A 24,925-nucleotide genomic window follows, 5' to 3' on the forward strand; every position below is an offset into this window, starting at 1 on the left:
TTGTTACTTCTTCACGGGTAATTTACCGAATCAATCTTCCTGAAATATCACGTGTGTAAAATTAAGAGTCTTGAGAAGAACAAAGGGTACCTGTCATCCCGGTAAAAACTAAAGTTCCGGTGGGATTTGCGAAAAATCTGTATTCTGTTGTAGGTGGCGCTAATTTCGTCGCTTTTTTGTAGATGGCGTTAAATTGCGCGGGTGAACCTGCAGATAAAAGCTAGTTTGTGTATAAACGAGCCAATGATAGGTTTTAATAACCGATTGTAACAATTTCAAGGTTTTAATAATAGTTTTACTAATATGGAAAACTTTAGGTGGCGTTGGCGTCTGGCAACTTTTCGATATAATTAAGCAAGTGTATACTCAAAAACCAGTATTTGCTAACAGTTTTTAAAAACAACAAATAAAGTTTTCAGACTACCTAGACTTGTCCGCTCATTATTTTTAGACCAACCAACTTGAGAATAATTAAATTCACAATTATGGATCAAATTAAGCTGAAAGTTTTTGTCTCGTATACAATTTGCCTTTTTGTTATTATATTTTTGTTGTACATTATGGCATAAACTAGATTTGGATACATTATCTGTGCAATCAAAAGAATCCAAGAAACACAGAGGTCTCCACTTCATCAAGATTCAGTTAAATTCAGTTTTTAGATACGCGTAACCAAATTAAGTTGACAAACTGATTTGACCAGCAGGAATTTTTACTTTAGTATGAAGTCAATAATGAAAATAGATAACTACTTATCTAAGTAGTTTTAATTAATTCAATATTGTATTTTGAGTTCTTAGATTTAGGTACCATGAAGACATAAAATAAAATATGTTGTTTTTAATTCTAGATGAACTTCAGAAGTCACGATATGAATTTCCAAGTTAACCACGACTGATAATAAAATCTATTTGAGAGTTTTGTTAACCAACAATTGTTTTGATTAGCTTGTTCGAAATTCTCTTAGCGATCCTAATATTCCTAATGTAAATGATGCTATTCTTAGGATGATCAATTTAGATTCCGATACTTATAAATTTACTCCAGTTACTTACATTTACATTGGGAAACTTTTCGAAATTCAATTTTTATCACTTAAGAAATATTAGAATTTGTTTGTAGGTTGATTTACGATATCTAAGTATTTCCTCTTTTGATGAAAACGTACGCAACTGCGTAGGTGCCCAGATAACATGTTTTTGATACGGTATAAGGTTCTATCGATATTGATATATTTATCAATGTCGTGACGTCAGTGTTCAAGTGACAAAAATTAGTTCGTCGGAAATCGTGGCCAAGTGCGTCAAACGACCACCTGTTGGTGGCCCGGCTCAGGGTTGCCCTTGTGTGGCGACGCAACCTTCCTAGCGGCCGGGCTCGCCGATCGATGAGATGACGTACAACCTCATTCATAAACAGGGAGGCAACCCCTACTTCTCTCTATCTCCCCGCCCCCCATCTCTCACACCACCGCCTTGCATCCTGCATGCCGGTGGTAATTCATGAATGGCCCCGCACACAAATACCTGCCGTTTCGCCGGTCATATGTTTGTGGTAGTACTTGGTATCGAACTTACGTACGTCTATCGATTTCATAGCGTTATAGGCTATGAATAATGACATGAAATGATCTGTTGCTTTATTATGCGCTTGATATATCTTGATGACGTCATCCAAACAATTTTTAGTATTTTCTGTTTTATTTCCGGAAATGATATATATAACTTTAAATGTTTCATGTACGTTTGTCGTTTTAATGTATTTAAGTCGATATAAGACAGTATCTCTGAAAGCATGGCAATAAACTGGAAAATGACTGAAAAGATTTTTCATTAATTTGTAGAACGAACTCTACGATTTCAGCGTTTCATTCGTTTTTGATTCATTATCTGATTTCCACATGAAAATTACTCTTGAATTCCAGAGATTTCAACAATATAATGATGCAACGAAAAAAGGAATGCAATTGCTAAGTGTGCGTAATGTCAGCTTATTGTAATTTTGCTTTGTACAAAACCTGTTATGAAAATGGTTTATTAATTGTTATTTCTTTATAAAAAAATACTTAAAAGAAGAACAGTTATCTACCGGTTACAATCTGGATGTGCGACCGCGTGGGTGCGGACGCGCAATGAGATTTGACACGCGTCGCGCGCGACACTTGCATTTGCAATCAGTGCAGCTGCAGTGCGCCCAGAGAGTAAAGGAGTTGGTTTAATGTTTTTACTTATCAATATAAACGTCAAAATGAAATTTACGTATTTAACGCACGAATATCCTATCGTCTTCCATTTTCGAAAGCGAAGATGCTCTAAGTATATTATGTTAGAATGTAACTTGAGGACATTTGTTAGGTACTTTTTAAAAAAACTTTTCGATCAAAAGTGGAGCTTGGAGGAACAACTAATACGGAAGCCTTTAAATGGCTTAGGTCTCCTTCAACAAAAATCTACCTTTTCCTGTCCGTTGTCTCTATTCAGTTTACTTGCACGTAGAGATGGCATTTTTCATTAGGAGCTTGATATTTTCCTAACGGCAGTGCCTAAATGATTCGTTATAATCGTTACAAAATTTACTTTGTACAATTAAGAATGTAAAATATTGTTAAAACTTTCACCCTTTAACTTTAACTTATTTATAAAAATCATATAATCTTATTCAATAATAATAAATTTCGAATCTACTTAATGTAATAATGGTGGTATAATAAATGGTAATTATTATTTATAGACGTCTCGAGTCATCTTCTCGTGCGTGTCGGTCGGTAATGTAATCAACAGCGCACGCGCACGCGTCTCATATTTACGGCGGATTACGCGCGCCAATCAGCTCGCTCCTCAGAAAAATCCTAAGTGTACGAATATAGAACGTGAACAGCCAAGTCCCTCGCACCGCCATCCGAACATCTGCTTTTGGGACAATGTATCATTTATATTCTTGTTTCTTAAGGCCCTTCATGTGTGATTAAAATATATTATTATATGAAATATAAATAATATTGTGACAAGGTTCAAAGGTTCCTTAACGTATAATTTTAAAATCTTATGAACAATAGATTTGGACATTGACTATATTTTAATGATAAACAAATATGTATGTCAGTCAATTAAGTACCTATACGAATTTCTTACTAGCAGCTTAAATATGTACGGTGCATAGAGTACCTTATCATCTACCATGTTTGTTTGAATAAAGATACCTACAATTCAGTTAAAGAATTAAACTTTTGTAAAAAAAGTAGTCACACTAAAGCAAATTAAATTAATAAATCCAAATAGACTCGATGTGGATAAAAAAGAGGTACAACAAAAAGTTTTCAATCAATTCTGGCTTAAATAGCAAAAGTTTATCTTTCTTCGTGTCTCATTATTTTTACCAGACCGAACTTTACTTTGTAAGTCTATTAAATTATTTAAAACTGAAGTTCTTATTCAAAAAGAACGTCATAACATAGTCCGAAAGTGCATCGGCCTACGGCGGGCGGCCAGGGCCCCGTCCCTGGCATTGGCACATCGGTTTCCCTGTTCAAGAGCAGCGTCCGGCCGTGGCTTCAGGCACCGCAACACTAACACCCGATCGATAGGCCGGCCTTGAACCTGAGCCTACCACCGCGCAGGCGCCGCTAAATGTCGAACGTCATGTCGTGGCCATGGCCACGGAACTCGTGCCGGCTCCCCCCTCAAACCCACCCCATACAATCAACAGATAACCTCCTCACCCCCCACCCACACCCCCCGCTTTCCCATTCATCCGAATCACTTCTGCGGTGAGTCTCAACCGCTATTGGCAAAAGTTTAACCTAATTTATCTTCAACTCTGCCATTTGTCATCGATTGTGACCTTTGTAAGACAACCTGTTGAGAGTTGAATCGTGTTATCCTTCAGGAATCACATGGCCCTTATTTTGACTTTTGGCATCCGTTGGCATTAGATAAAATTTAAGTGAACTCTTAACATTTTAAGAAAGATGGCATGAGTGAACCATTTTTGTTATTTAAACGCCTCCACGTTGACCTTTAATCATCAGAACCGAGTATTGTAAGTATAGAGCCGGTTTACTTAAAGATGGTATTCATAATTGATAGCTGTTATAAATTTGCCTTCTCACAGACTTACAATATGAAAGTGCATATTTGAAGACTGCGAATGAAATGATGATGTAAGTACTTGCTTTATTGCTAGGTATAGTGAGAACAGAAATATAAACAAAAATTAAGAAAAAAAATGATAAAATATATCATACTGGAAAATAAAACCGGCTTTTATGGTCAATTGATTTTTTTGGCTTGAATAGACATAGTCAACATTTTCAACGAGAACATTCTTTGATTATCCTCTCCCTTTCCTGAGAAAGATACCTATTGCATCAATACCAGAAAAAGAGGATCCTATTATTTTATCTAAAAGTTTCCGCAGCTGTTCACCATCAATTTGTTTGTCGTTCTTGTTGTACAAATTGTATATTTGAATCTGTGTCATGCAGTGTGCGTATTGCCATACACTTAGCCTTAGCCTGCTCAAAAGGCGAGCACGCAGGGCTCCGTATGAATGAACTTGCCGTGGGCGGCAACAAACATGGCCCATTCATTCATTAGCTCGGAGGCCATTCCTCATGAATAATACCATAACAAAAACTGTCAATAACAATATGCATATTAGCTTCATTCAGACAAACATTGTCATTACAGTTGGTTACGTGCATTGTTTAGTTTCAATTTCGTTGTCTTTGTTTACAACTCTATGAACATTGGAACGTTAGGGAGTAAGAAGAGGAATTATATAAGTATGTCTAAATACTACCTTCTAACATAGTTGTTACGAAGGGATACACCCTGTATGGAAGAAGATGAAAACGCAACACAGATAAAAAATAGCTGAGTAGTGATTTTTATGCGTTTATAAAGAAAAAACAAACATTAGTCAAATGAACCGTAGTAAAACAACTTTTATAAAAAAAAAAAAACCTCCGAGCGCCTAACCGCCTTTAATATATATCCTCCTTTTTTCAAGTCGGCTAAATTTCTAAAACCTAAGTGTAGCAAACACTTTCTTCAAAACCGCATCAAAATCGGTTCAGCGAATCGGAACGCGAGACAACATAATATGTATTTATATTATCTTTCTCCGATTCGCTGAACCATACATACAGATCAAACTGAGAACTACCTGTTTTTTGAAGGCGGTAAACAAAAACGAACCATGAAAGAAAAATTGTTGAAAAAATGAATCAAACATAAACTTAAGTAAAGCATAAAACTGAAAATTTGTGAAGACATACACAAGCGATAGGCAAGTAAGTACTTCGCGACTGACTTCCTTAGATAAATAAATAACAAACGTCGATTCAACGCATACTTCTAATCATTTCTCAGACAAGGTTTAGTTGATCAGTAAAAGGAACAACTCGGGCGTAGGAGTCAAGGTAAGGCCTGCAGGTTTCTGTTCGGATTAGAGGCATTGTCTCCGCCAACACACTCAGCTTTTGCCGTTAACATCTGCCGATTGCCGTATGTGGTTCATTTGACTCATCTTCTTGCTTTTTTGTGAACATAGCGGGTAATCAATAGCATCGTGTGCAAAATTGTCTGGTGATGATATGGATTTAGTTTAGTCTCATCCACCCACTGATAAATGACGTGTTTTTAATAATTGAAATGGTTTTTACTGGTTATTGATATGAGTTTGAATAAAGGATTGACTCTTTATTTGATCACAAATAACTTAATAATAAATCTCTGCAAAATCTTAACTAACACTTTTTCAGCTTTTTTTTACGAATTGTGTAAGTGCTCCTTCTTTATCCTTTCCTAATCACACGTTTATGGGTTGAGTCTCTTTGTTAATTGCTGAGTGGATAACCACTTATTATACACTTGTTTCTTTACTTAAGGTATATTTTTACAATCTTAACATGTTTCAAATTGCAGTTCTGAGTTCAACATCTGAGGACTGTAGCTCAAGACGCCATGTAACTTTTACTAGAGATGCTGAGTAAAAATATTTGGCAAAGATTTAACGGTGAGGTCTCCCTAACCCCAACTGTACCTACTCAAAACATAAATACAAAACACTTGACCATAAAACCGCTTTATGAAGGCATGGTTTTCTTAAGAATTGTATTTAACAATTCGTTATTTATAGGTTATAACAATCATGCCGTGACAATACCGAAAGCGGGGGAAATAGACAATCTAAATTGAGGCGAGCAACCAAAATAGGCATACTCGTGGCTAACCTTGGTCATACTATATTAATTCTGTGGCTCGGTAATAGATTGACCGGTTGTGACTCTTGACCTAACACGCTGTGTGGCTTAAAATCAATAATTGACATTTAAAATACCGACACCATAAACAATTTCATACAGTATACTGTCAATCGACATTTCCGTAGGTACCCCATAATAAAAAAAGACAAAACCTTAAGGAGGAATACAGGTAGGAAACCTTTTTCTGAAAAATCCCACGGGTACGAAGCGCAAAAGCTAATGTTTTAAAAACTAATTCGGCATAATACCTTTTAATTATTTTATGGTTTCCAACCACAGAAACTTTTATGATAAATAACGTTTAATTTAAATTTTACTCCACCGTAATAAACAACGAGAACATGAGGAGCGTATTGTTATTCAAATATAGTAAATCAATGTTGAATATGCACTCTGAGGCAGACGCACCCGTAGACTTGCTGCTAATTAGATAAACGAGCGTGTGCCGAGGTCCCGACCGCAATTACCACATGCACTGCTCTTTGTAAGGCCCTTGTACACTAGTCAACGAACTGGCTGGAACGATGGGCCAGTGACTAGCGTCAATTTGTGATTAGCCAGTTGGCACATTCACCATCAGAAACCATTATGATGAGTACGAGTGTAGCGTAAACTACAGAAATTGAACGAGTTGAGTTGAAAAACTCAACTAGTTGAGTTTTTGTCAAACCATGCTTTATCCGTCTATCCCATTGATTTGAGTACAATTTCGCTTTTGTTAACTGTCGATGGTGAATACCGAAGTCGATGTTGTGCTCCTTCATGTCAAATATCCTTTGATGATGACCTATTTAAAGTACATTTATTGAAATACATTTGTGTAATGATTCTGATTTATTCTGTTTCAGGCTCTAGCGAATCAAAGCGACAAATTTTTGTCTGTTTGGGATCCTTTTAACTGTTGTACGAGTACATTAAAATTAAAATTATCCTATTCTAATCCCGAAAAACTGCCTCTTGTACATATATTTTTAAGAACATACGTTAAAAATTTTGAATTCGAGTTATTTGATGTTTTCGATTGTTTATTTTTTTATTTTATAATACTGGCCCATGGCAATCCAGCCAATGTGAACAGGGACCTAAATGCTTAATCAGTGATATAGGACGCTGGACGCCATAGTGACTCACATATTGACCACTATTTGTTAGCGTCCTAGTGCCATTGCTAAAGTTTATTGTAGGTCATTAGTTTACTTAGTACTCGTATATTACTTGTGGTAGCACAGTATCGATAAAAGTTTATTGATGTTGCGCCATCAAAACAATATTTGCCAATATTGTGAATGTACCGTATTTTACGAAACGAATTTGTGTTTTATTTAACGGATTTCGAAAAATCAATCTACATGAGTTACAAAATAAATAATATAAATTATTAAAGCGTATTAAATTTATGAACATTTTCAATCATTCAACTTGTGTAGTAGTAGAGCCATACTTATGGATGTAAACTATATTATATGAAAATGTATTAAGTATCGTAATATACATATTTATGGTACAAAGGTTCGACTGGCAGAGAATGCGTTTTGGCGTTACTTCTATCTGTTGTACATTTTACGTGCATAAAGTTAAAATAAATAGAATTTTATACATATTTGAGTAATACTCGTATCACATTTTTATACTTTGGTGTTTTGGTTGAGTTTGACTTCAGTCTGCCTGATAGTCAGCAAAATGACATTTAAAAATGTCCTGAAAATCCCTTAGTTGTAAGTATCGGAGAAAAAAGAGCGGGGAGGAAATTCCCGATTTTAGCAATTTGCATAATAGAAGATTTTTATGTATGTCTAGGTACTTAACACAATATTATATTATAAAATTTACATAATACAATTCCGCTAAAACATTAAAAGGGTTACCGAACTCTTAAAATGCTTTTAATGTTATTGTTTAAAAGTTTATATGCAAAAACTAGTTTTGAGATATTTTAGTAATATTTATCAAAATGGAAATAATTTTATTTTTGATAGGTTGACTAGATATAAGTACATTAAAATATAGTAAAATAAAAAAAAAATATTTTAAAGACAAATACAATATAGTCTGTGCCTACGTCTCCGGGAAATATGCGTGATTTATTTGTATAACGAACAAACAAAGGAGGAATTTGAATATACTATACTATCAAAAATTTTGCGCGCACAAATTCGCGGGTGACAGCTATTAGTTATATTAAAACACCAACCAAGTTATTAATTAAGTTACGAGTACACATACATGTATTAACAAAGCAAGAAGTATTCTAATGTATTTTAAATGTCGACAAGGTCAAAATGTTTAAAGGTCATAAAAAAGTTATTGTCTTTGTAATTTACGGTCTTTGTCCAGTTTCTCAAAGCGGTCAGGGCCTTGCTCTTGTCCATCAATTAAAGTATCCGCATTTTTTCTATTAGGCTGTTTATTACATTAGTCTTCCTCTGACTGATGAGTCAAATCCGAGGGCACGCGACCGCCGCCGGTAATTAGTTTAAAGTTACGTATCAGCTGAGTCTTGGAGCATCTGGCACACAATCAGAGCGTCATGTGTAAAAGTAGTTGCGTTATATTTGAAGTGTTTTCCGTTTTCCTCGAGAGCGTGTCGCGTGCAACCGTTTTAGTTTAGAAAAATAGGGCGATTGCACAAAACATAAAATAAACCAAACATTGGCTCACATCCAGCCTCACAACACCGATACACGATTAAATTGTCTTCTTCTCGTAAATTCTGAAAAATAGCTAAAGATAAAACGCGAATGTGTCCAGGTTGTATCTTGTTTTACATTTTAGTGTGGTACAGTATCGTGTTTGCTCGGATGATTTACGTTAAGCGATATTGTTGCGAAGAAATCTAAATGCTGAGATTAGTAGATGTAACCGAACATTTGTTCTAAGCGTAGAGTAGATCATGATAGTTAAAACATTTACATCAAACTTACTTATTTGTTATACAGTAAAAAAAAAATAACAAAAGATATTTTCAATAACTTTTAAGTATTATCTAAACACATATTATTTTCGGACCAATTTTGACGAAATTTGGCACAGAGATAGATTATTTCTTAAGAAGTAACATCAAACAACTTGTTTTTTGGGAGACCCCCGGGTACGAAGCTAAAAAAAACAGCAATCAATACCGTAGTAGTTATAGTAACAAAACTTTGTAAGTTAACATTATGTGGCTTACGTCGTGAGTCCAATGTATCCAAACGCAAAACGCATTAAAATGAAGTAGTTACCTATGTGTACAAATATTCTGGATTTGCGAAGTAAGGAATCGTGATAAGTCACGAAGGGCATCAAAAGAGAAACATCCTGATGAAAAGAATACAGGTGAATGCATTCACTTGAAGTTCGATAACCGAGGATTGTTTAGACTTACTTCAAAATGCTTGGACATTGTAAGAACAAAATAAACTAAATCTTTTTGCATTAAGTATCCAGCCTCCGACCGCAGACTAAGATAATAAACATTATGGCAATGTCAACTTCCGGCGAGATAGTAGAGATTGCAAGCCTGCCGCTACTTTATGGCGTTGTCATTTCCAGGAGCCGTTTTGTTAGACGCAGCTTGAATTTGATATACGCATGAGTAATATGTTAGGAATCTTCTAACTTGAAGTTCTTTGGGTATAAGATCCGAGAAGCAGATTACAAAGACATGTGACAATTGTGTGTTCAGAGTTATGTTTGAGAATGAATACAATGGAAGGTGTTTTTTTATATTTTATTAAGTGAAATGAAATATGCTCATCAAGTACATTTTAGTAAATGATAGTCCGCAAAATTGCTTACGTTATTAGTTGCACTTGCACATTCACCAGCTATGTTTCTTGGACTTGCTTATTCTGTTTTTAAACGGATATTATACATTTTAAGTTTTGTCCATTCGTTAGCATACCATCTCTGGTGGCGATGTCAAGACGTCACATTTTTGTCGATATCAAGACAGGATTTTCTTTTTTTCGATTATTGGATCCGGCACTTGTCGGCATGACTAGATAATTGTTCCCCGAATAGTTCGTAGCTCTAGCATAGTTCTACAACATTTTTGCATGTAGATGTCGTAAGGCAGAAGAGCATATGCGATAAAAGTGTTATACAATAGTGTGGTGTAGCTAAGCTATCTATTGTATTGATAGTAATTGACACCAAGGATATGACCGGTACCGTATACCTAATACGGAGTTAGGTCGCCGTTCTTACTTTTAAAATAGGGGTTTAAACCTTAAACTCCATATGGAGTATAATGGAAATGTTTTGAATGTTATTGCTTTAAAATACAAGATGCGACGAACACTATGGTCGTCGTATCGACAGAAACACTAATTACGCCACTAAAAACGATGTTTTATAGGCGCAGTCAATCGTTTGAATCGGGACAGTTTGAGTCAGCTGTAATCGATACAGTGTAATTGCGGAGCATGTATCGTATCGGGTGAGACAATGACGCTGGACGTCGTACTGAGATCGTATCGTTGCCAGTTACATGCGTTTAAAGTAATTGCGGGAACTTGCATTGTTAACCGGTCGACGCAAATTGGGCATTAGCGATAATTTATTGAGTTTGAAATAAACTCGCATTGTCGTAGCGACTATTTGAATATGGAACGTGTGGGCTTGGTCGTCGATGGTCTCTAATGATAGCAATTGTTCTCCATCATTGATTGCAGGTGCGCTTGCGGCCTCGCGGGAAGCTTTGCCGCCGACAAAGGAAATCGATAATTTGCTTCTGCGTTTCACTTGGGCAAACTGTTAAAATTAAATTGTTTTATTATCAATCGTGTTTTTAATTTATATATAGAGATATAGAGAGCGCCTGCGGCACGTTCCCGCGAAAATATACAGAAAAATTTTCGGATGCCTACATTATAACAACTATCTGCATGTCAAATTTCAGCTCGATCGGTCCAGAAGCTCGGGCTGTGCGTTGATAGATCAGTCAGTCATCGTTATATATTTATTTATATACTAAATGTAAATTTTTAATTCACATTACTTTTTAATACCGAGACCGATGAAAAAAAATAAGTAGTTAAGAATTTCTGTCATAATTTCTTAAGGTCATCAGGCAATATCTCCTCTGAAACATATTACCTACACTTAAATTTGCAAAACATGAACTACCACTACCACATCCAAAGTAACGTTGTTCTCTAAAGTCGTAATATAAATAATCATTCAAACTTGCACCTCATCGCGTCACCCAGTCTGTGAAAGATTATAATACTACATATTTTTGTCAAAATCTACCATCCTACGCGTCGCATCGGCTTGTCAGAGATGCCCACATGAAGTCATTACACCTCTCTGGAAGTTCCCAGATATATGATAGGCAGAAGCGGGCCGGCAAAGTCGACGGAGGCTTTGTGTGTCCCGCTATGGCCACTGGGGGCATGGACGTGCCTTTGAACCGGCCCGCAGCGTCTCACCTCACGTCTACACACATAAATTGACATGTAGCCATTACCAGAATGTCATTCGCATATCTACGACACTGATTTTGATATTTGTGTGACTCAAACTTGTTAACTTTTTGTGTCTTATTGAACGGATTTAAGTAGTTCTCTTTTTTTCAAAATAAGGGTTCAAAAGATATCATTTATTGATACAAAACATTAGGTAGGGATTCATATAGTAGTTATGTAGGTCCCACTGCTTTCAAAGCTTTCAAAGCTTGTTGAAGGAGCGGCGGAACAAAATACACTGCAGCAGTGTCTTGATCAAAGCCATCGATCGTCGTCAATTTACAAATAAAGATACTTTTGCTGCAGGTACTATAGTTGAGCCTCTCAACAGAAGAAGATTCCTGGGCTCCATGACATCCTTAAATGCATACGAAAAAAAATTTATAAAAAAAACGAATCTTACTAGTTGACGTTGAATGGAATGTGACACTGTTGATTGGAGCAATGTTACAATGTTATTATGTTCTGAACGATTTTGTTTATTACATCTTTGAAATGACAAATTTAAACGGAAATTATACCATTTTAGCATCAATTTAAAATCATATTTTTGAATCATGAAAGAGTTATCAACTGTCGTTGTTGTGATTATTTAATTCTTTATGCATTTCTTTAAACTCTTACTGACTTAAAATAGCTATTAAAAGTTATTAGCCTAAGAGATTTACAAAATGGTTTCTTATGTTATCATAAATATAAACATCAATTATTAAGTCATAGGATATCTTAATAAATCTTTCGTTAAATTTAAAAAAAAAATAAGATTTAAGCTTTGTCATAGGTAATTTGCTGGTGGGTTGCTGTGTTATTTTAATACTGTGAAGGTTCCGTTCTGCTGTTACTTTGTTTGTTCGTATCGAACGAATGACATACCTACTCAGCCTAAATAAATAAAACATATTTAAATAAATGTTTCAAAAATATATTTAATTCTTGAATTGTGTACTTCAGGATCTTTGAGTTTCTATGGACCTTGATAAATAAGTAAAGGTCGTTTATAGAGAGAAGATGGATATTTCTTAAATGGCCGGTACATTTTTATGATTAAAACAAATTCCATTTACATTATATCTGCAGAGCTTCAGCCAATCAGAGGAGGTTTCAGAAGGCCCCGCCTCTTTTCAGGGAGTAAAACAGCCCAGCGAGGTCGCGAGCTGTATTCTAAGAATAGTATAATCGCCACCATGAAATAATACAAGTATAACAAGTTGTCTTGAAAACATTATGAGTACCATATTTTTGAAAAATGTAAGCAAGAGTACTATACGTGTATTATCATTAATAATTCGTTGAAATGTGGATAGTGAGAATTATGGAAACAGGTTTTTAATACATACAAATAATCACGTCTATATCCGTTGCGGGGTAGACAGAGCCAACAATCTTGAAAAGACTGATAGGCCACGTTCAGCTGTTTGGCTTTGTGATGGATATTCAGGTTTTTAATACAAACATAATTTGCATTTCGAATATTACCTACTTAATATGCAATTGGTGTATTAAAATGTATAAAACAAGACATTTAAAATTGTCTTTCCATTAGAAGAAAATTTATCTTTACTTATATATTAAAGAAAAAGTATTTTTAATTTTGTTTGTAACAAAAATTTTTTTCCAGATATTTCCACAAGAGCGGAACCCTTTGCAAAAGCTAGTAAAAATTTAGGTTGCCAGGCGATATCTAACTGTAATGGAGAGCGAAACAGGAGAGCCTAGCCAGATTATATAAAAAATATAAATATAAAATCGTTTGACTAATAATTTTCTTTCCTTCTTTCCCGTTACCTTTTCCCGCTTTCTACGTGGGGTCGACACAGTATGTAAGTTATCGTATGACTAATAACATTTTACTTAAAGTATGTACGAAAAATAACGATTTACTCAAAACTGTTTAAAGATTCCGCCCTTCCTTTAGTTGGGCGGGATCGTTTCGACGGTACCAGTACTTTTTAATTTTCTTACTAGTTGTGCCCGCGACTTCATCCGCGTGTTATAGTTATTTTGGGCATCATTGAAGCCCTCAGGGATAAATAATTATCCCCGTTTTTTTCAAATTTTCCATTATTTTTTTTCTTATAGTTGCAGCGTGTTGTTATATAGCCTAAAGCCTTCTTCGATAAATGGTCTATTCAACGTAAAAATATTTTTTAAATTCGAACCAGAAGTTCCTGAGATTAGCGCGTTCAAACGAACAAACAAACCCTACAACTTTATAATATTAGTATACATTTATTTAGCCGGTTATGTATTAGTATTCTAAAGTAATTTACCCAAAAAATTTCATTTATATTTATTTCAAGTTCAAGTTTATTACTAGCAGCCCGAAACGGCTTCGCCCGTAGTATCATTTTTTCAGTATTTTTCACTGAAATTGATGAGGGACACTTAGAATCTATACATATAATAAATCTGTAGAAAGGTCAATTCTGTACATTGAAAATATTGAAAAAATAAATAGCAGGGGGTGTTACTGGATCGATACCAAACACAAAAATGTGATAAAAAAAATTTTTGTCTGTCTGTCTGTATGTTCAGGCATCACGTGAAAACTAACGGTTAGATTTTGATGAAACTTGGTATAATTATACCTTATTATCCTGGGCGTAAAATAGGATACTTTTTATCCCGAAAAAATACGAAGAAAAAAAAATCTTAATTTTTCAGTTTATCCATAGACGTTGTTCTGTAGAACCGCGAACACACGTTGCGTTACCCGCAGTGGATTTAGCGCCGTCATTTTTGTCTGTCTGTCTGTATGTTCAGGCATCACGTGAAAACTAACGGTTCGATTTTGATGAAACTTGGTATAATTATACCTTATTATCCTGGGCGTAAAATAGGATACTTTTTATCCCGAAAAAATACGAAGAAAAAAAAATCTTAATTTTTCAGTTTATCCATAGACGTTGTTCTGTAGAACCGCGAACACACGCTGCGTTACCCGCAGTGGATTTAGCGCCGTAACCTGTAGCGCCTAAAGTCGGCTTTGACTTGAACCGTTTGCTGCACAAGCGGGCCGCTACTAATTACTATGAAAAAAATACTACATAGCTACATTAACTCCCATCAAGCTGAAAATGAGTATAATTATTTAAAACACAATCAAAAGCATTATTTCAAAATTCCCCATGATTCCGGTTTAAGGAAAAAAATTCACTCACGGTCAAAGGTAAAAAATGGGTGTATCGCAATTTTCTTTAAAACGGTAAGTTTTTCAAATCGTAAAATTACCTCAGACATAAATTGTAGATCATAAAGTTATCTATAAAAAAGGTATCAATATTTTTTTTTCAACAAAGCTACCGTTTCTGTGATATAACGAAGCAAAAAATTGCAAGCGTCATAATATGCATCCGTTTCCTTGCCACCTCTGAGGTAGTGTACTATTAGCGCGTTTTTTTTTAACATTTTTATTATTAAACTTGAAAAAGTCTGAAATAGGTTAGAATAAACACGTGTTTTCACTACGCAGTGGCACTCAAGACTAACTTTCGCATTTATTATTTAAAAAAAAATAGAATAACCCTAAGTGAAGAAAATCATCTTAGGACAATAATAGAGATTACAATTATCAAATTCAATGCAATAATCAAATTAAAACTAAAACTACTTATAAAAAGAAAGAAAAAAGATGACTACAAACTAAAATTTAATTTATAAATTGTACAGTCCTAGCATAGCATCAACATGCGGGAATGTGCCCAGAAGGCTGGCAGCATTGCCAATTCGAATGGCAATGCTGATTCTCTGAGCCAGATAATTTCCAGCCCTCCGGTCAAGAGATACCTCAATTAGCTTTTTCGACAATTGTCGGAAAAGCTGATGGGCAGATAGGCCCCCCGGTCCCAGAGTTTCTACCCCAAAAGGTTCAAAAGTATAGATATTACCGATAACTACATATTTGCGCCTTTTGAGGTTTTTTGCCTCATTTGAAGCAGAACGGCCTTAGATTTAGTAACCTGAAGATGAGACGGCGCAAGTGTGTCGACACAAGTAGCATCCCACACCAAAGACCGCCCCAATCTCCAGGGTACCAAAGTCATACCATCCGGTCTCTTGGCATCATCCCGAGCCAGACCGTTTGGTTCTAGGAGAATTATATCATTTAGGGCGGCATGGCGCCCTAAACGGCCGGCACTCCTAGGGCATGAGAGGCCGTGGTGTCGATAGCCGACAACGGTATCCCCGCAAGGACAACTATTATTAAAGACTAACGGTATTTCATGTGTTGAGCATTCTGAGATAAAGCAGCTATACGACCCTAGCCACGTACACAATTAAACAGAGAGACAGATGTTGTCTCAAGGTTTCACTACAGTATAAATGAAGGGACTGGGTTTCATTATACTTATGTATATTTTATATTTTGAATTCAAGTTAAAATTACCGACAGAACAATATTTTTACTTATATTACTGCTACATAGAGTATATACGAGACGTGCTTATGCATATTATGACGCTTGCAACTTTTTGCATCGTAATATCTCAGAAACGGTAGCTTTATTGAAAAAAAACATTGATTCCTTTTTATAGATATCTTTATGATCTACAATCTATGTCTGAGGTAATTTTCCTATAAAACTTACCGTTTTGAAGAAAATCGTGAAAATCCCATTTTCTTGCCTTTGACCTTGGGTAATTTTTTTCCTTAAACCGGAATCATGGGGAATTTTGAAATAATGCTTTTGATTGTGTTTTAAACAATTATACTCATTTTCAGCTTGATGGGAATTAATGTAGCTTCATTCCTATTTTTTGGTCTAAATTGACCGGACTGAAAATAAAATGGAGAAATAAACCATCTACGCGAAGACCGACATCCGCGCGGACGGAGTCGCGGGGGAAAGCTAGTAAATAATAAAAGCAAAAAAATTTTTTTGCCTTGATTTGAGAAATTTTAAATTCAAAGTCAATTATCATTGTACGACAGCATAATACCTAAAACATATAAAAATAAGTGAAAATCAGTTTGATATTATCCTGGTTTTGCCGCACATAACATGCGTAATTCTCACGTAAAAAATGAACGTGAGACTGTGAAGTTGGCGGTCCAAATTCGATCCCCAACAAAAACAAGATATTTTTTTTATTAAAAATATATTTTTTATGAAAATTAAATAAGTACTACATATAATAAAACGGTAAAAATATTTTGTCTGTACATTTAGTTTTTTTACTGAAATAGAGATTTATTTTTATATTTTTGTCTGTCTGTATCTGACGGTATGATCAAGATTCAACTCGAAATTTACGCGGACGAAGTCCCGGGTAACAGCTAGTTATAACAAATACAAATAATAAGCCGTGTGGTACCGGCACGTTAGAGTAGAACGTTTGCATTTATTTTCCATGGACGTGTAAAAGGCGACAAACTCAGACTCAAAATATTTATTGCGTAACTGTGTAGACAACTGGAAATACATTTAATAGTATCATTGATAAGACTAATATTAGTACATTTACCTAGTAATAATTCGCATGCTGGTTTCGTAAGAAGTAAAAACAGCATTCTTTTCGGTCTTAACTTACTTCTAGCAGTCTTGGTAAGCAACTTGTCTCTTCAGTTCTCAGCTAAACGGGTTCTTGTAAACTTTTGAAATTTCCATGGAGAAGTGGAATAAAAAGACAATGGCTGACAAACATCTACTATAAAACACAATGGTAGTAATTTAACACAGCCACCAACCACCACCAATATACATACAAATAATAATTATTCAGGAATATTCTGAAATGAAGAAACATTTGGCTGTTTCCTCATTTTTTGTCGTTGTCAATTGAAACCAGGCAACGAAGGATTAACAGTCAACGTTGAAACATAGTCACCGAGTGAGAAACAGTCACCAGTGGAGTTCCAATTATCGAATCTGAAACAGTCACTGTTTGAGATTAGTCCTAAACTGTCCCCTGCCAGTTGTTTAATAAATAAATGGTTTCAAAATATATAATTGACTGACTGTGTAATGTTCGTGACAGAGAAACAGTCATCCGCGTAGCTACAGTTAACTGTTAAGAAACAGAAGTTCCTTAAAATTACCTTGTGAATGAGAAAAAAACACCAGATAAGATACAGTGTCTGAGAGAGAGAGAAACAGGATAAAAAAGTTACGATATGAAAAAAAAACACTGAGAAACATTCACTAGCAGAAAGTTAATGATTGAGAAACTTACGAAGAGATGACTCAAACTAAATATGAGTTGTCAGAGAATCAATGAGAAACTGTCACCACCGAAAAGAAAATTGACGATGAGAAAAGGTTACAAAATTAATGACTGAAAGACAGGTCGCAGTGGATAGAAAGTCTAAAATGAGAAACAAACGTTAGTGAAGACAAAATGCAAAACTGAAAAGTTGGCATCAGCGGAAGGAAGTCTATTCTAAGAGACAGTCTTTAGCGAACATAAAATTAATACCTGATGAGAACTGAACAGTCATCAGAGGGTTAGTGCGAGTTTTACTCGAACAAACGGGTCGAGCAAGTAATTACGAATTTGTATGGAATTGTATTAGTGCCAACGCGTTACCACAAGGTGGCGCTGATCAAATCATATTCAAAAATAAATCATAATCACATACAAATTCACACTCAGAGGAGAGCAATTTTAGGTGAGAAATAGTGTAAAAGTAAACGACTGAGAGTCCCCAGCGGAAATACAGCCTGAGAAACTAACCAATTTTGAAACTCACGGTAAATGATTTAAAAAAAATAACTTCAATTGATTTGGTAGGTAATTTCTTGATGTCTGCTTGCCGCTAGCTGAAAATGTTAAGCTACACTGGGATTTGTCTCTATACAACATCGTCGTTGGTCTCGGGGTTCAATTTACTATCCATGACATGATCTATCCGCCTAGTCCCTGTTCCTCTTAACCTCCGTTCCCGCGGGAATTTCGGGAAACTTACTGCACCCATACACTACATAAGGAAACTATATGTAATCATTGAAATATAAAGTTTAAGCAATTTTTTCAAAATAGATTCACTGGTGAACTGTTTGACCGTTCAATAAATTAATATAAAAATTATCGAAGAATACATGTTGTATATGCACTACACTGTTTATGTCAGTAAGATGTAGTTATAGCAATAAAAGAGAGAAGAAAATTAACATGCAATGTGTTAACAGGGGGTCAAGTGGTATCTTCCAGCAGTGGAATGCAATATATAAAGTAAATTTTTTAAAAATATAAATACTGATTACTCTAGATGTTACAAACTTTACATAGGCATTAATTTAATTTTTTATTTATATTAGCAGTTTAACAACGTAAGTTCTTTTAATAATTCTGTGGTGAAACTTCAAGTAAGTGAGTCTGCTTAACGAACTGTAACCTGACAGGCTTCTTTTTGCAATGTAAAGTTACCCTTTTTAAAGTTGTTCAGACAGAAATAGTTCAGGCAGTTCGTTGAACTTAGTTACTGAAAAACAGACCGTGATAGCGATTTTTCTATTGGGTTGCACTTACGTTAAAGCATATACACTTAAGAATGAAAATGGAGTTTCTTTTTCATCTGGATGATATGTATATGAGGGAAGTAAATAAATTAGCATTTGCTTTCAACTAGTGTGGTACATACATACATACATATGGTCACGTCTATGTCCCTTGCGGGGTAGACAGAGCCAACAGTGTTAAAAAGACTGAATGGCCACGTTCAGCTATTTGGCTTAATAATAGAATCGAGATTCAAATAGTGACAGGTTGCTAGCCCATCGCCTAAAAAAGAATCCCAAGTTTGTATGCCTATCTCTTAGTCGCCTTTTACGACATCCATGGGAAAGAGATACTCCATCTAAAGAGGTCCTATTCTTTTTTTTGTATTTATTGGTACCGGGAACCACACGGCACAACTAGTGTGGTTAACATGATTTTTTGCAATAATGTCTGATTGTTGTTAAATGTTTGTTTTCACATTGTTAACTTGACTAAGGTTAATTTAAAATTAGTAGTACGAAGTGCGCATCCCAAGTAATATTACTAATGCGAAAGTTACTTTTTTTGTAAGCTTTTTAAACCATGATCAACATATACGGTCGATCCTCATTTATTTGCAGTTTTTTTTTTAATTTTTATTTAGTTTTTTTCATGTTTTGTACACTTGGTAAAAAGAGTTTCAAGTTGCCCAGCCAAAGTAGAATACGCAACATTAAAAATTTTATTCATACTTCAGCAAAAAATGTTCATCTCAAAACTTTGGGGCAGTGAGGTCTGTTTTATTGATCCAATTAATGTAGTAAGTTTCAGTGGAGTCCTGAAACTTAGAGAAGAGCTAAATATTTATAAGGTATGTACATAGGTATAGGCAAAAGAGGCGGGGGACATCATCCACATTTATTACTCTTTTAATAAATTTAATAATATTTTCTTTTTTTATTATTTCAAATAAGTAACGAGAATTAGTCAAAAGAAGGTATTTTATTTAAAAGTACATACCTAAATAATTTATAGTAAATTAGGTATTTTCATTGGCATTTAAAAAAAGAGTGCAAATAAAAAGTGATGTACATAGGGCTGATTATTTGTTAAGAAAAATGATTAAAGAGTTTTGGAAGGCATGAGCCATTGAGCAATGGACATTGTGACTATGTGGCAATCGTGTTATATATCTATATATTTATTAGTTTGCCACTAGTTGCCATTAGTTTGCCACAGTTTATGTAGGTAATTGCCTGTTTTATAATATTGCTTATTTTACTCGTGGCGTATGGTCCCCGTTCCGACACTGAATGTCGTACAACACAACTAAAGGAAAAAAATCTTTCATCTAAAAAGTTGTTTTTTTTTTACCCATTAGGGTTACCCAATATGGGTTAGGTTCTCCAGCTAAGGTTGCGGAGGGCAGATATGACTCGCTTGGTATAAAAACCTGACTTGCCCAATCCAGGATTATGCTCAGTAAGCGCTCCCTGGGCTGCTCTCCGGAGAAGATGTAACAGGGATTAACATCACACAGTGTATATATATAGTTTGAAGTATGTGAAACGCTCGTTAGTAACTCCGAATTAAAAAGGAATTTTCACTCTCCCAAAATAACTTTTTTACACCAATCAGCTTTGATTTCCTATAAAGGGAGGGCCTCATTATTGAAGGGGCGGAGAGTTCTGCGGGTAATTAGAAATTTAATTCTGAATTATTTTCCTTGACATTACTGAGATGTCAACTCATTCGTTCAGATAGCAACACGACAATGTAGAATGATCACTCTGCATGTCATCGATAGCGAGGCGCGCAGACGCAAGCGATTAGCCAGTCCCGTCCGGTGCAGATAATAATGTAGAGAATGCTGATCCAAATTTTTATAAGCGACACCTAAAAGCTGACTTTTGAAATTTTGAAATTTCCGGAGGGGTAAACGGAAACTTTTACATTTACCACGATCCCTGCTTTAACTTCTTTAGCTCGGCGGTTTAGAGTAGGTAAATTTGACCTGAACTTTCGCCAGGACCCTTGTTATGATTTAATTTCATCATAATTGTGAAAAATATAGCTATTTATTTTCATCTGTTAACAGCGCTACTCCATACGTGGTTACGTTTGGGTATATATTTGCGTAGTTTAACATTTTGAATTGACTTTGATTTTTTAATTGATTTCAGTACCAGTTAGGAAAAGTAAACAATTATTACCCAGTTGGTATAAATTTTGCCAGATATTATTTTTCAAAACATTTAATGAAAATGTGACTAGGTATATAAGCAGTAACTGTAATTCAACTGACGTAAAGATTTTGAATTGAATTGAATTGACTATTAACAGTGCATTGATTTATTTTTTCTAATGTCTGATATGTCAATTTCACCTGAATTACCAGATAAACAAATAAATGGAAACAGGAAATGGAATGTTGGAATCGTTGGTTTCGGAGATATAGCCAATCAGAACGCAATATTACCTACATCTAAACTAATATTATAAAGCTGACGAGTTTGTTTGTTTGTTTGAACGCGCTAATCTCAGGAACTACTGGTTTGAATTGAAAAATTATTTTTGTGTTGAATAGACCATTTATCAAAGAAGGCTTTAGACTATTTATCAGCATGTTGCAATTATTAGAATACGTGAAAAAAACGTGGAAAATTATTCATCCTTGAGGGCTCCAATGATGCCCAAAATAACTATTAGACGCGGACGAATTCGCGGGAACAGCTAGTAATTAATAGGTGGCAGGCAATGAGCTAGCATTCTATTACATGCCATTATTAAGAAGCCATTCAGCTATACGTGGTCTTGTCGAGTCTTGTCGAAGCTTTACAGCTCATGAGATTGGGTAACAGTCGGATAGAACTGAAATATAAAACGTTTTTGGAGAAACAATTTGCAGCCTCTTGGAGCTTGGAGTGCATAGTGATTTACAAGTAAATGTTTATTTATTTGCAATGACGTCATATTTTTTGTATTCTTGTGATTCATGTATACCTACTTGTTAGGCCCTAGCCAGGAACTGAAACAAACGTCATGTTTTGACTGAGGAGTACAGTCAAACATGACGTTTGTTTCAGTTCCTGGCTAGGGCCCGGGCCCACATGTGATTAGGATTTAAGGAAGGTCATGTTGTAGTGGATATTTTAATTCCTCCTGGCGTTAATCCCGTTATTGGAGAGGAGCCTGCGCTTTATATCATGATCTTGGATTGCGGAAGCCAGGTTTTTAAAGGAAGCGACCCCCGGCTGACAAAAGCTTTATAAGATGGTCATTACTGGAGCATAAACATTCCGAAATTTTTTTCAGTTTGGATAAAGTGATACGCATTCAGTCGCCTGAAAGTACAAGTTTACTATTTTTTCCATCAGCGTAGGTGTAATATTAAATAAATATATACGGGACAAATTACACTGATTGAGTTAGCCTCGAAGTAAGTTCGAGACTCGTGTTACGAGATACTAACTCAACGATACTATATTTTGTAAAAAATACTTAAATAGATAAACATCCAAGACCAATCAGAAAAAGTTCTTGTCTCATCATGCCCTGGCCGGGATTCGAACCCGAGACCTCCGGTGTCACAGACAAGCGTAGGTACTACCGCTGCGCCACAGAGGTCGTCAATATTGACAGTCATTGACACACGGTTGCGGTGGGATTTGAAGCCGGTATCTGCCGGCTATATATTATGCCTATGAGTCTTATACCTTAACCAGTCTGATACACTTTAATATTATACAACAATCGTCCTGGTGACTACATCAAAACATGATTTCGACACAAATATTAAATCTCTCCGACGAAAAATATTTTCTTCGGCACAAGATTTTGGTAAACAAATACCACCTTTTCATGAATATAAATCAACCTGTTGCCTTCATGTTTATGAATGTTGCATTTGGGAGTTAAGAAGCGTTATACTTATAGGATTTAATACAATCAATCATTTATTTTATTAAATTGGAACTCTGAATGATGTAAAGATGGATCTTTGAAGAAGATGCGTTTTTGTGTATAACTCTGAGGTTTTTGTTTTACTACTGATCGATAAAAATAATGAAAATAGATTTAAATGTTCATACCTAGAAAATGCTCACCGTGCGAAGACGGGTTGAAGTATATCGCAAATAGATCATCGACAGAAGCATTAGAGGTGCCTGAATTGGCGGAGTGAGCGGGAGGTTGTGCGTAAGGCTGGGGCTGCGCAAGCGGCGGCGGCGGGCCTCCGTAGTGCAGCCCGCTCGGGCCCGCCTCCACCAACAACTGCATCTGAGAGATATCCACGAACTCGTCGCCATCGCCGCGACCGCCCAACTCCTCGTCCTCCGGCCGACGCATCGCGATCACCGAGAGCATCGCACGAGCGCATTCCCGCACTGCACAAACCACACCACCGTGCGCAAGATCGCACCTTTACTCACATCCACTATTACGTCGACGCAGACGCCACTGAAGTCGCGCGTGCGACTTTACCACCAACAAACTTTTTAAACTATCTAACTTACGTTCTACCAGAATTGACGTGATCACAGAACATTACTAGGAAACTACGAGTACGGGGCACGGTAATCACACTGTATGATCACGAGTATCTACTGTTAAATGAACACAGATTTCGCACGAAGTGTCGTCGCGCGGAGAACGCCACATCCTCGACTGAGGCGCGATCGCGCTGACGAGGGCGTTCAGCAGCACGCCGCCCCCGTGCAAACGCGCGGCCGGTCGTCGCCCGCCGCACGCCCTATCAATGGACGCCAGCTACCCGGTCGAGGTCGGCGTTCATTCACGACGGCCGTGTTAATGGCGTTCGAAGCGAGCGCCCTCGCGCGGCCGGTGGCGGCGTCGCCCACGTGCGCGAGAAAATGGCGCGGCGTCGCGACGTCGAAGGGAGGCGCGCGAAAAGCGCGGGCCGCTCAAGAGTAGTGATGGTGCGACGGCGGGCGGCCAGCGTGAGCGCGCGGGCGGTGCGTGGGCGCGGAGGCTCGTCGTGCTAGCGCGGGCCAGCGTGACGTATCGCACGCGCCGCCGAGCTCCTGCCAGCCACCACTTTCACCGCCGCGGCTGAATCACGCTCCGCTTTCGTACGCTAGCCCGGTGACGGCTGCTGATACCGTTTTGGTCATGCCACAATTAGCTGCGTGGTAGAGTAACCCGTGACGTCGGCAGCCCGGATCGAATAGTTCTAATGCTACGTAGGTAGGATAAATCATGGGTTTGCTTAAAAATACCGTCTGGTCATAGTCGCTGCTACGCAACGATACCATCACCATTACTCATTATGCTAATCTTGTGTGTGTACAATATTGACGCAGAATGTATTTGCACGCTTTCTTTTGACGTAGTAGTGTGTCATTAGCAGTATTTAGCAAGATTAAATATCTAAACATCAGATTTAGAACTAGTTTCTACACCCGATTCTATCTTTCTTCTGTAGAATACGATCAGCTTCTCAGCGAAATTTTATAGGTCAAAACTTTATTCATTCAGATTATTAGTTTTGGTTCGATTCAAATTCGAATTAATAAATAACATTTCTTTAAGTTGAAGATAGGTTTCGTTAGAAGAATAATGGTGGCGTAGAATAAGTATGTTTATCCTTTTGATATGACAAAAAGAAGATAAAACATATTTAATCTAAATAAATTAAATAATCCTATAAAATAAAATAAATCTGTTATTATTCGTATATATACATACATACATATAATCACGTATATCCCTTGCGAGGTAGACAGATCCAAAATTCTTGAAAGGACTGAAACGCACGTTCAGCTGTTTGA

General features: G+C 36.3%; 1 protein-coding gene across 1 annotated transcript in view; it reads right to left on the reverse strand.

The window, feature by feature from the left end:
• The window catches only part of LOC106135458 (early growth response protein 3), a 36,243-nt gene extending 12,742 nt beyond the window's left edge, over positions 1–23,501 (reverse strand). The window contains exon 1 of the mRNA XM_013335755.2: positions 23,228–23,501. Within this exon, the coding sequence (XP_013191209.1) occupies positions 23,228–23,501 (274 nt within the window). The remainder of the gene's footprint in view (positions 1–23,227) is intronic.
• Positions 23,502–24,925: the final 1,424 nt, after the last annotated feature.

Source organism: Amyelois transitella, chromosome 8, assembly GCF_032362555.1.
Source record: "Amyelois transitella isolate CPQ chromosome 8, ilAmyTran1.1, whole genome shotgun sequence".
NCBI lineage: Eukaryota > Metazoa > Arthropoda > Insecta > Lepidoptera > Pyralidae > Amyelois > Amyelois transitella.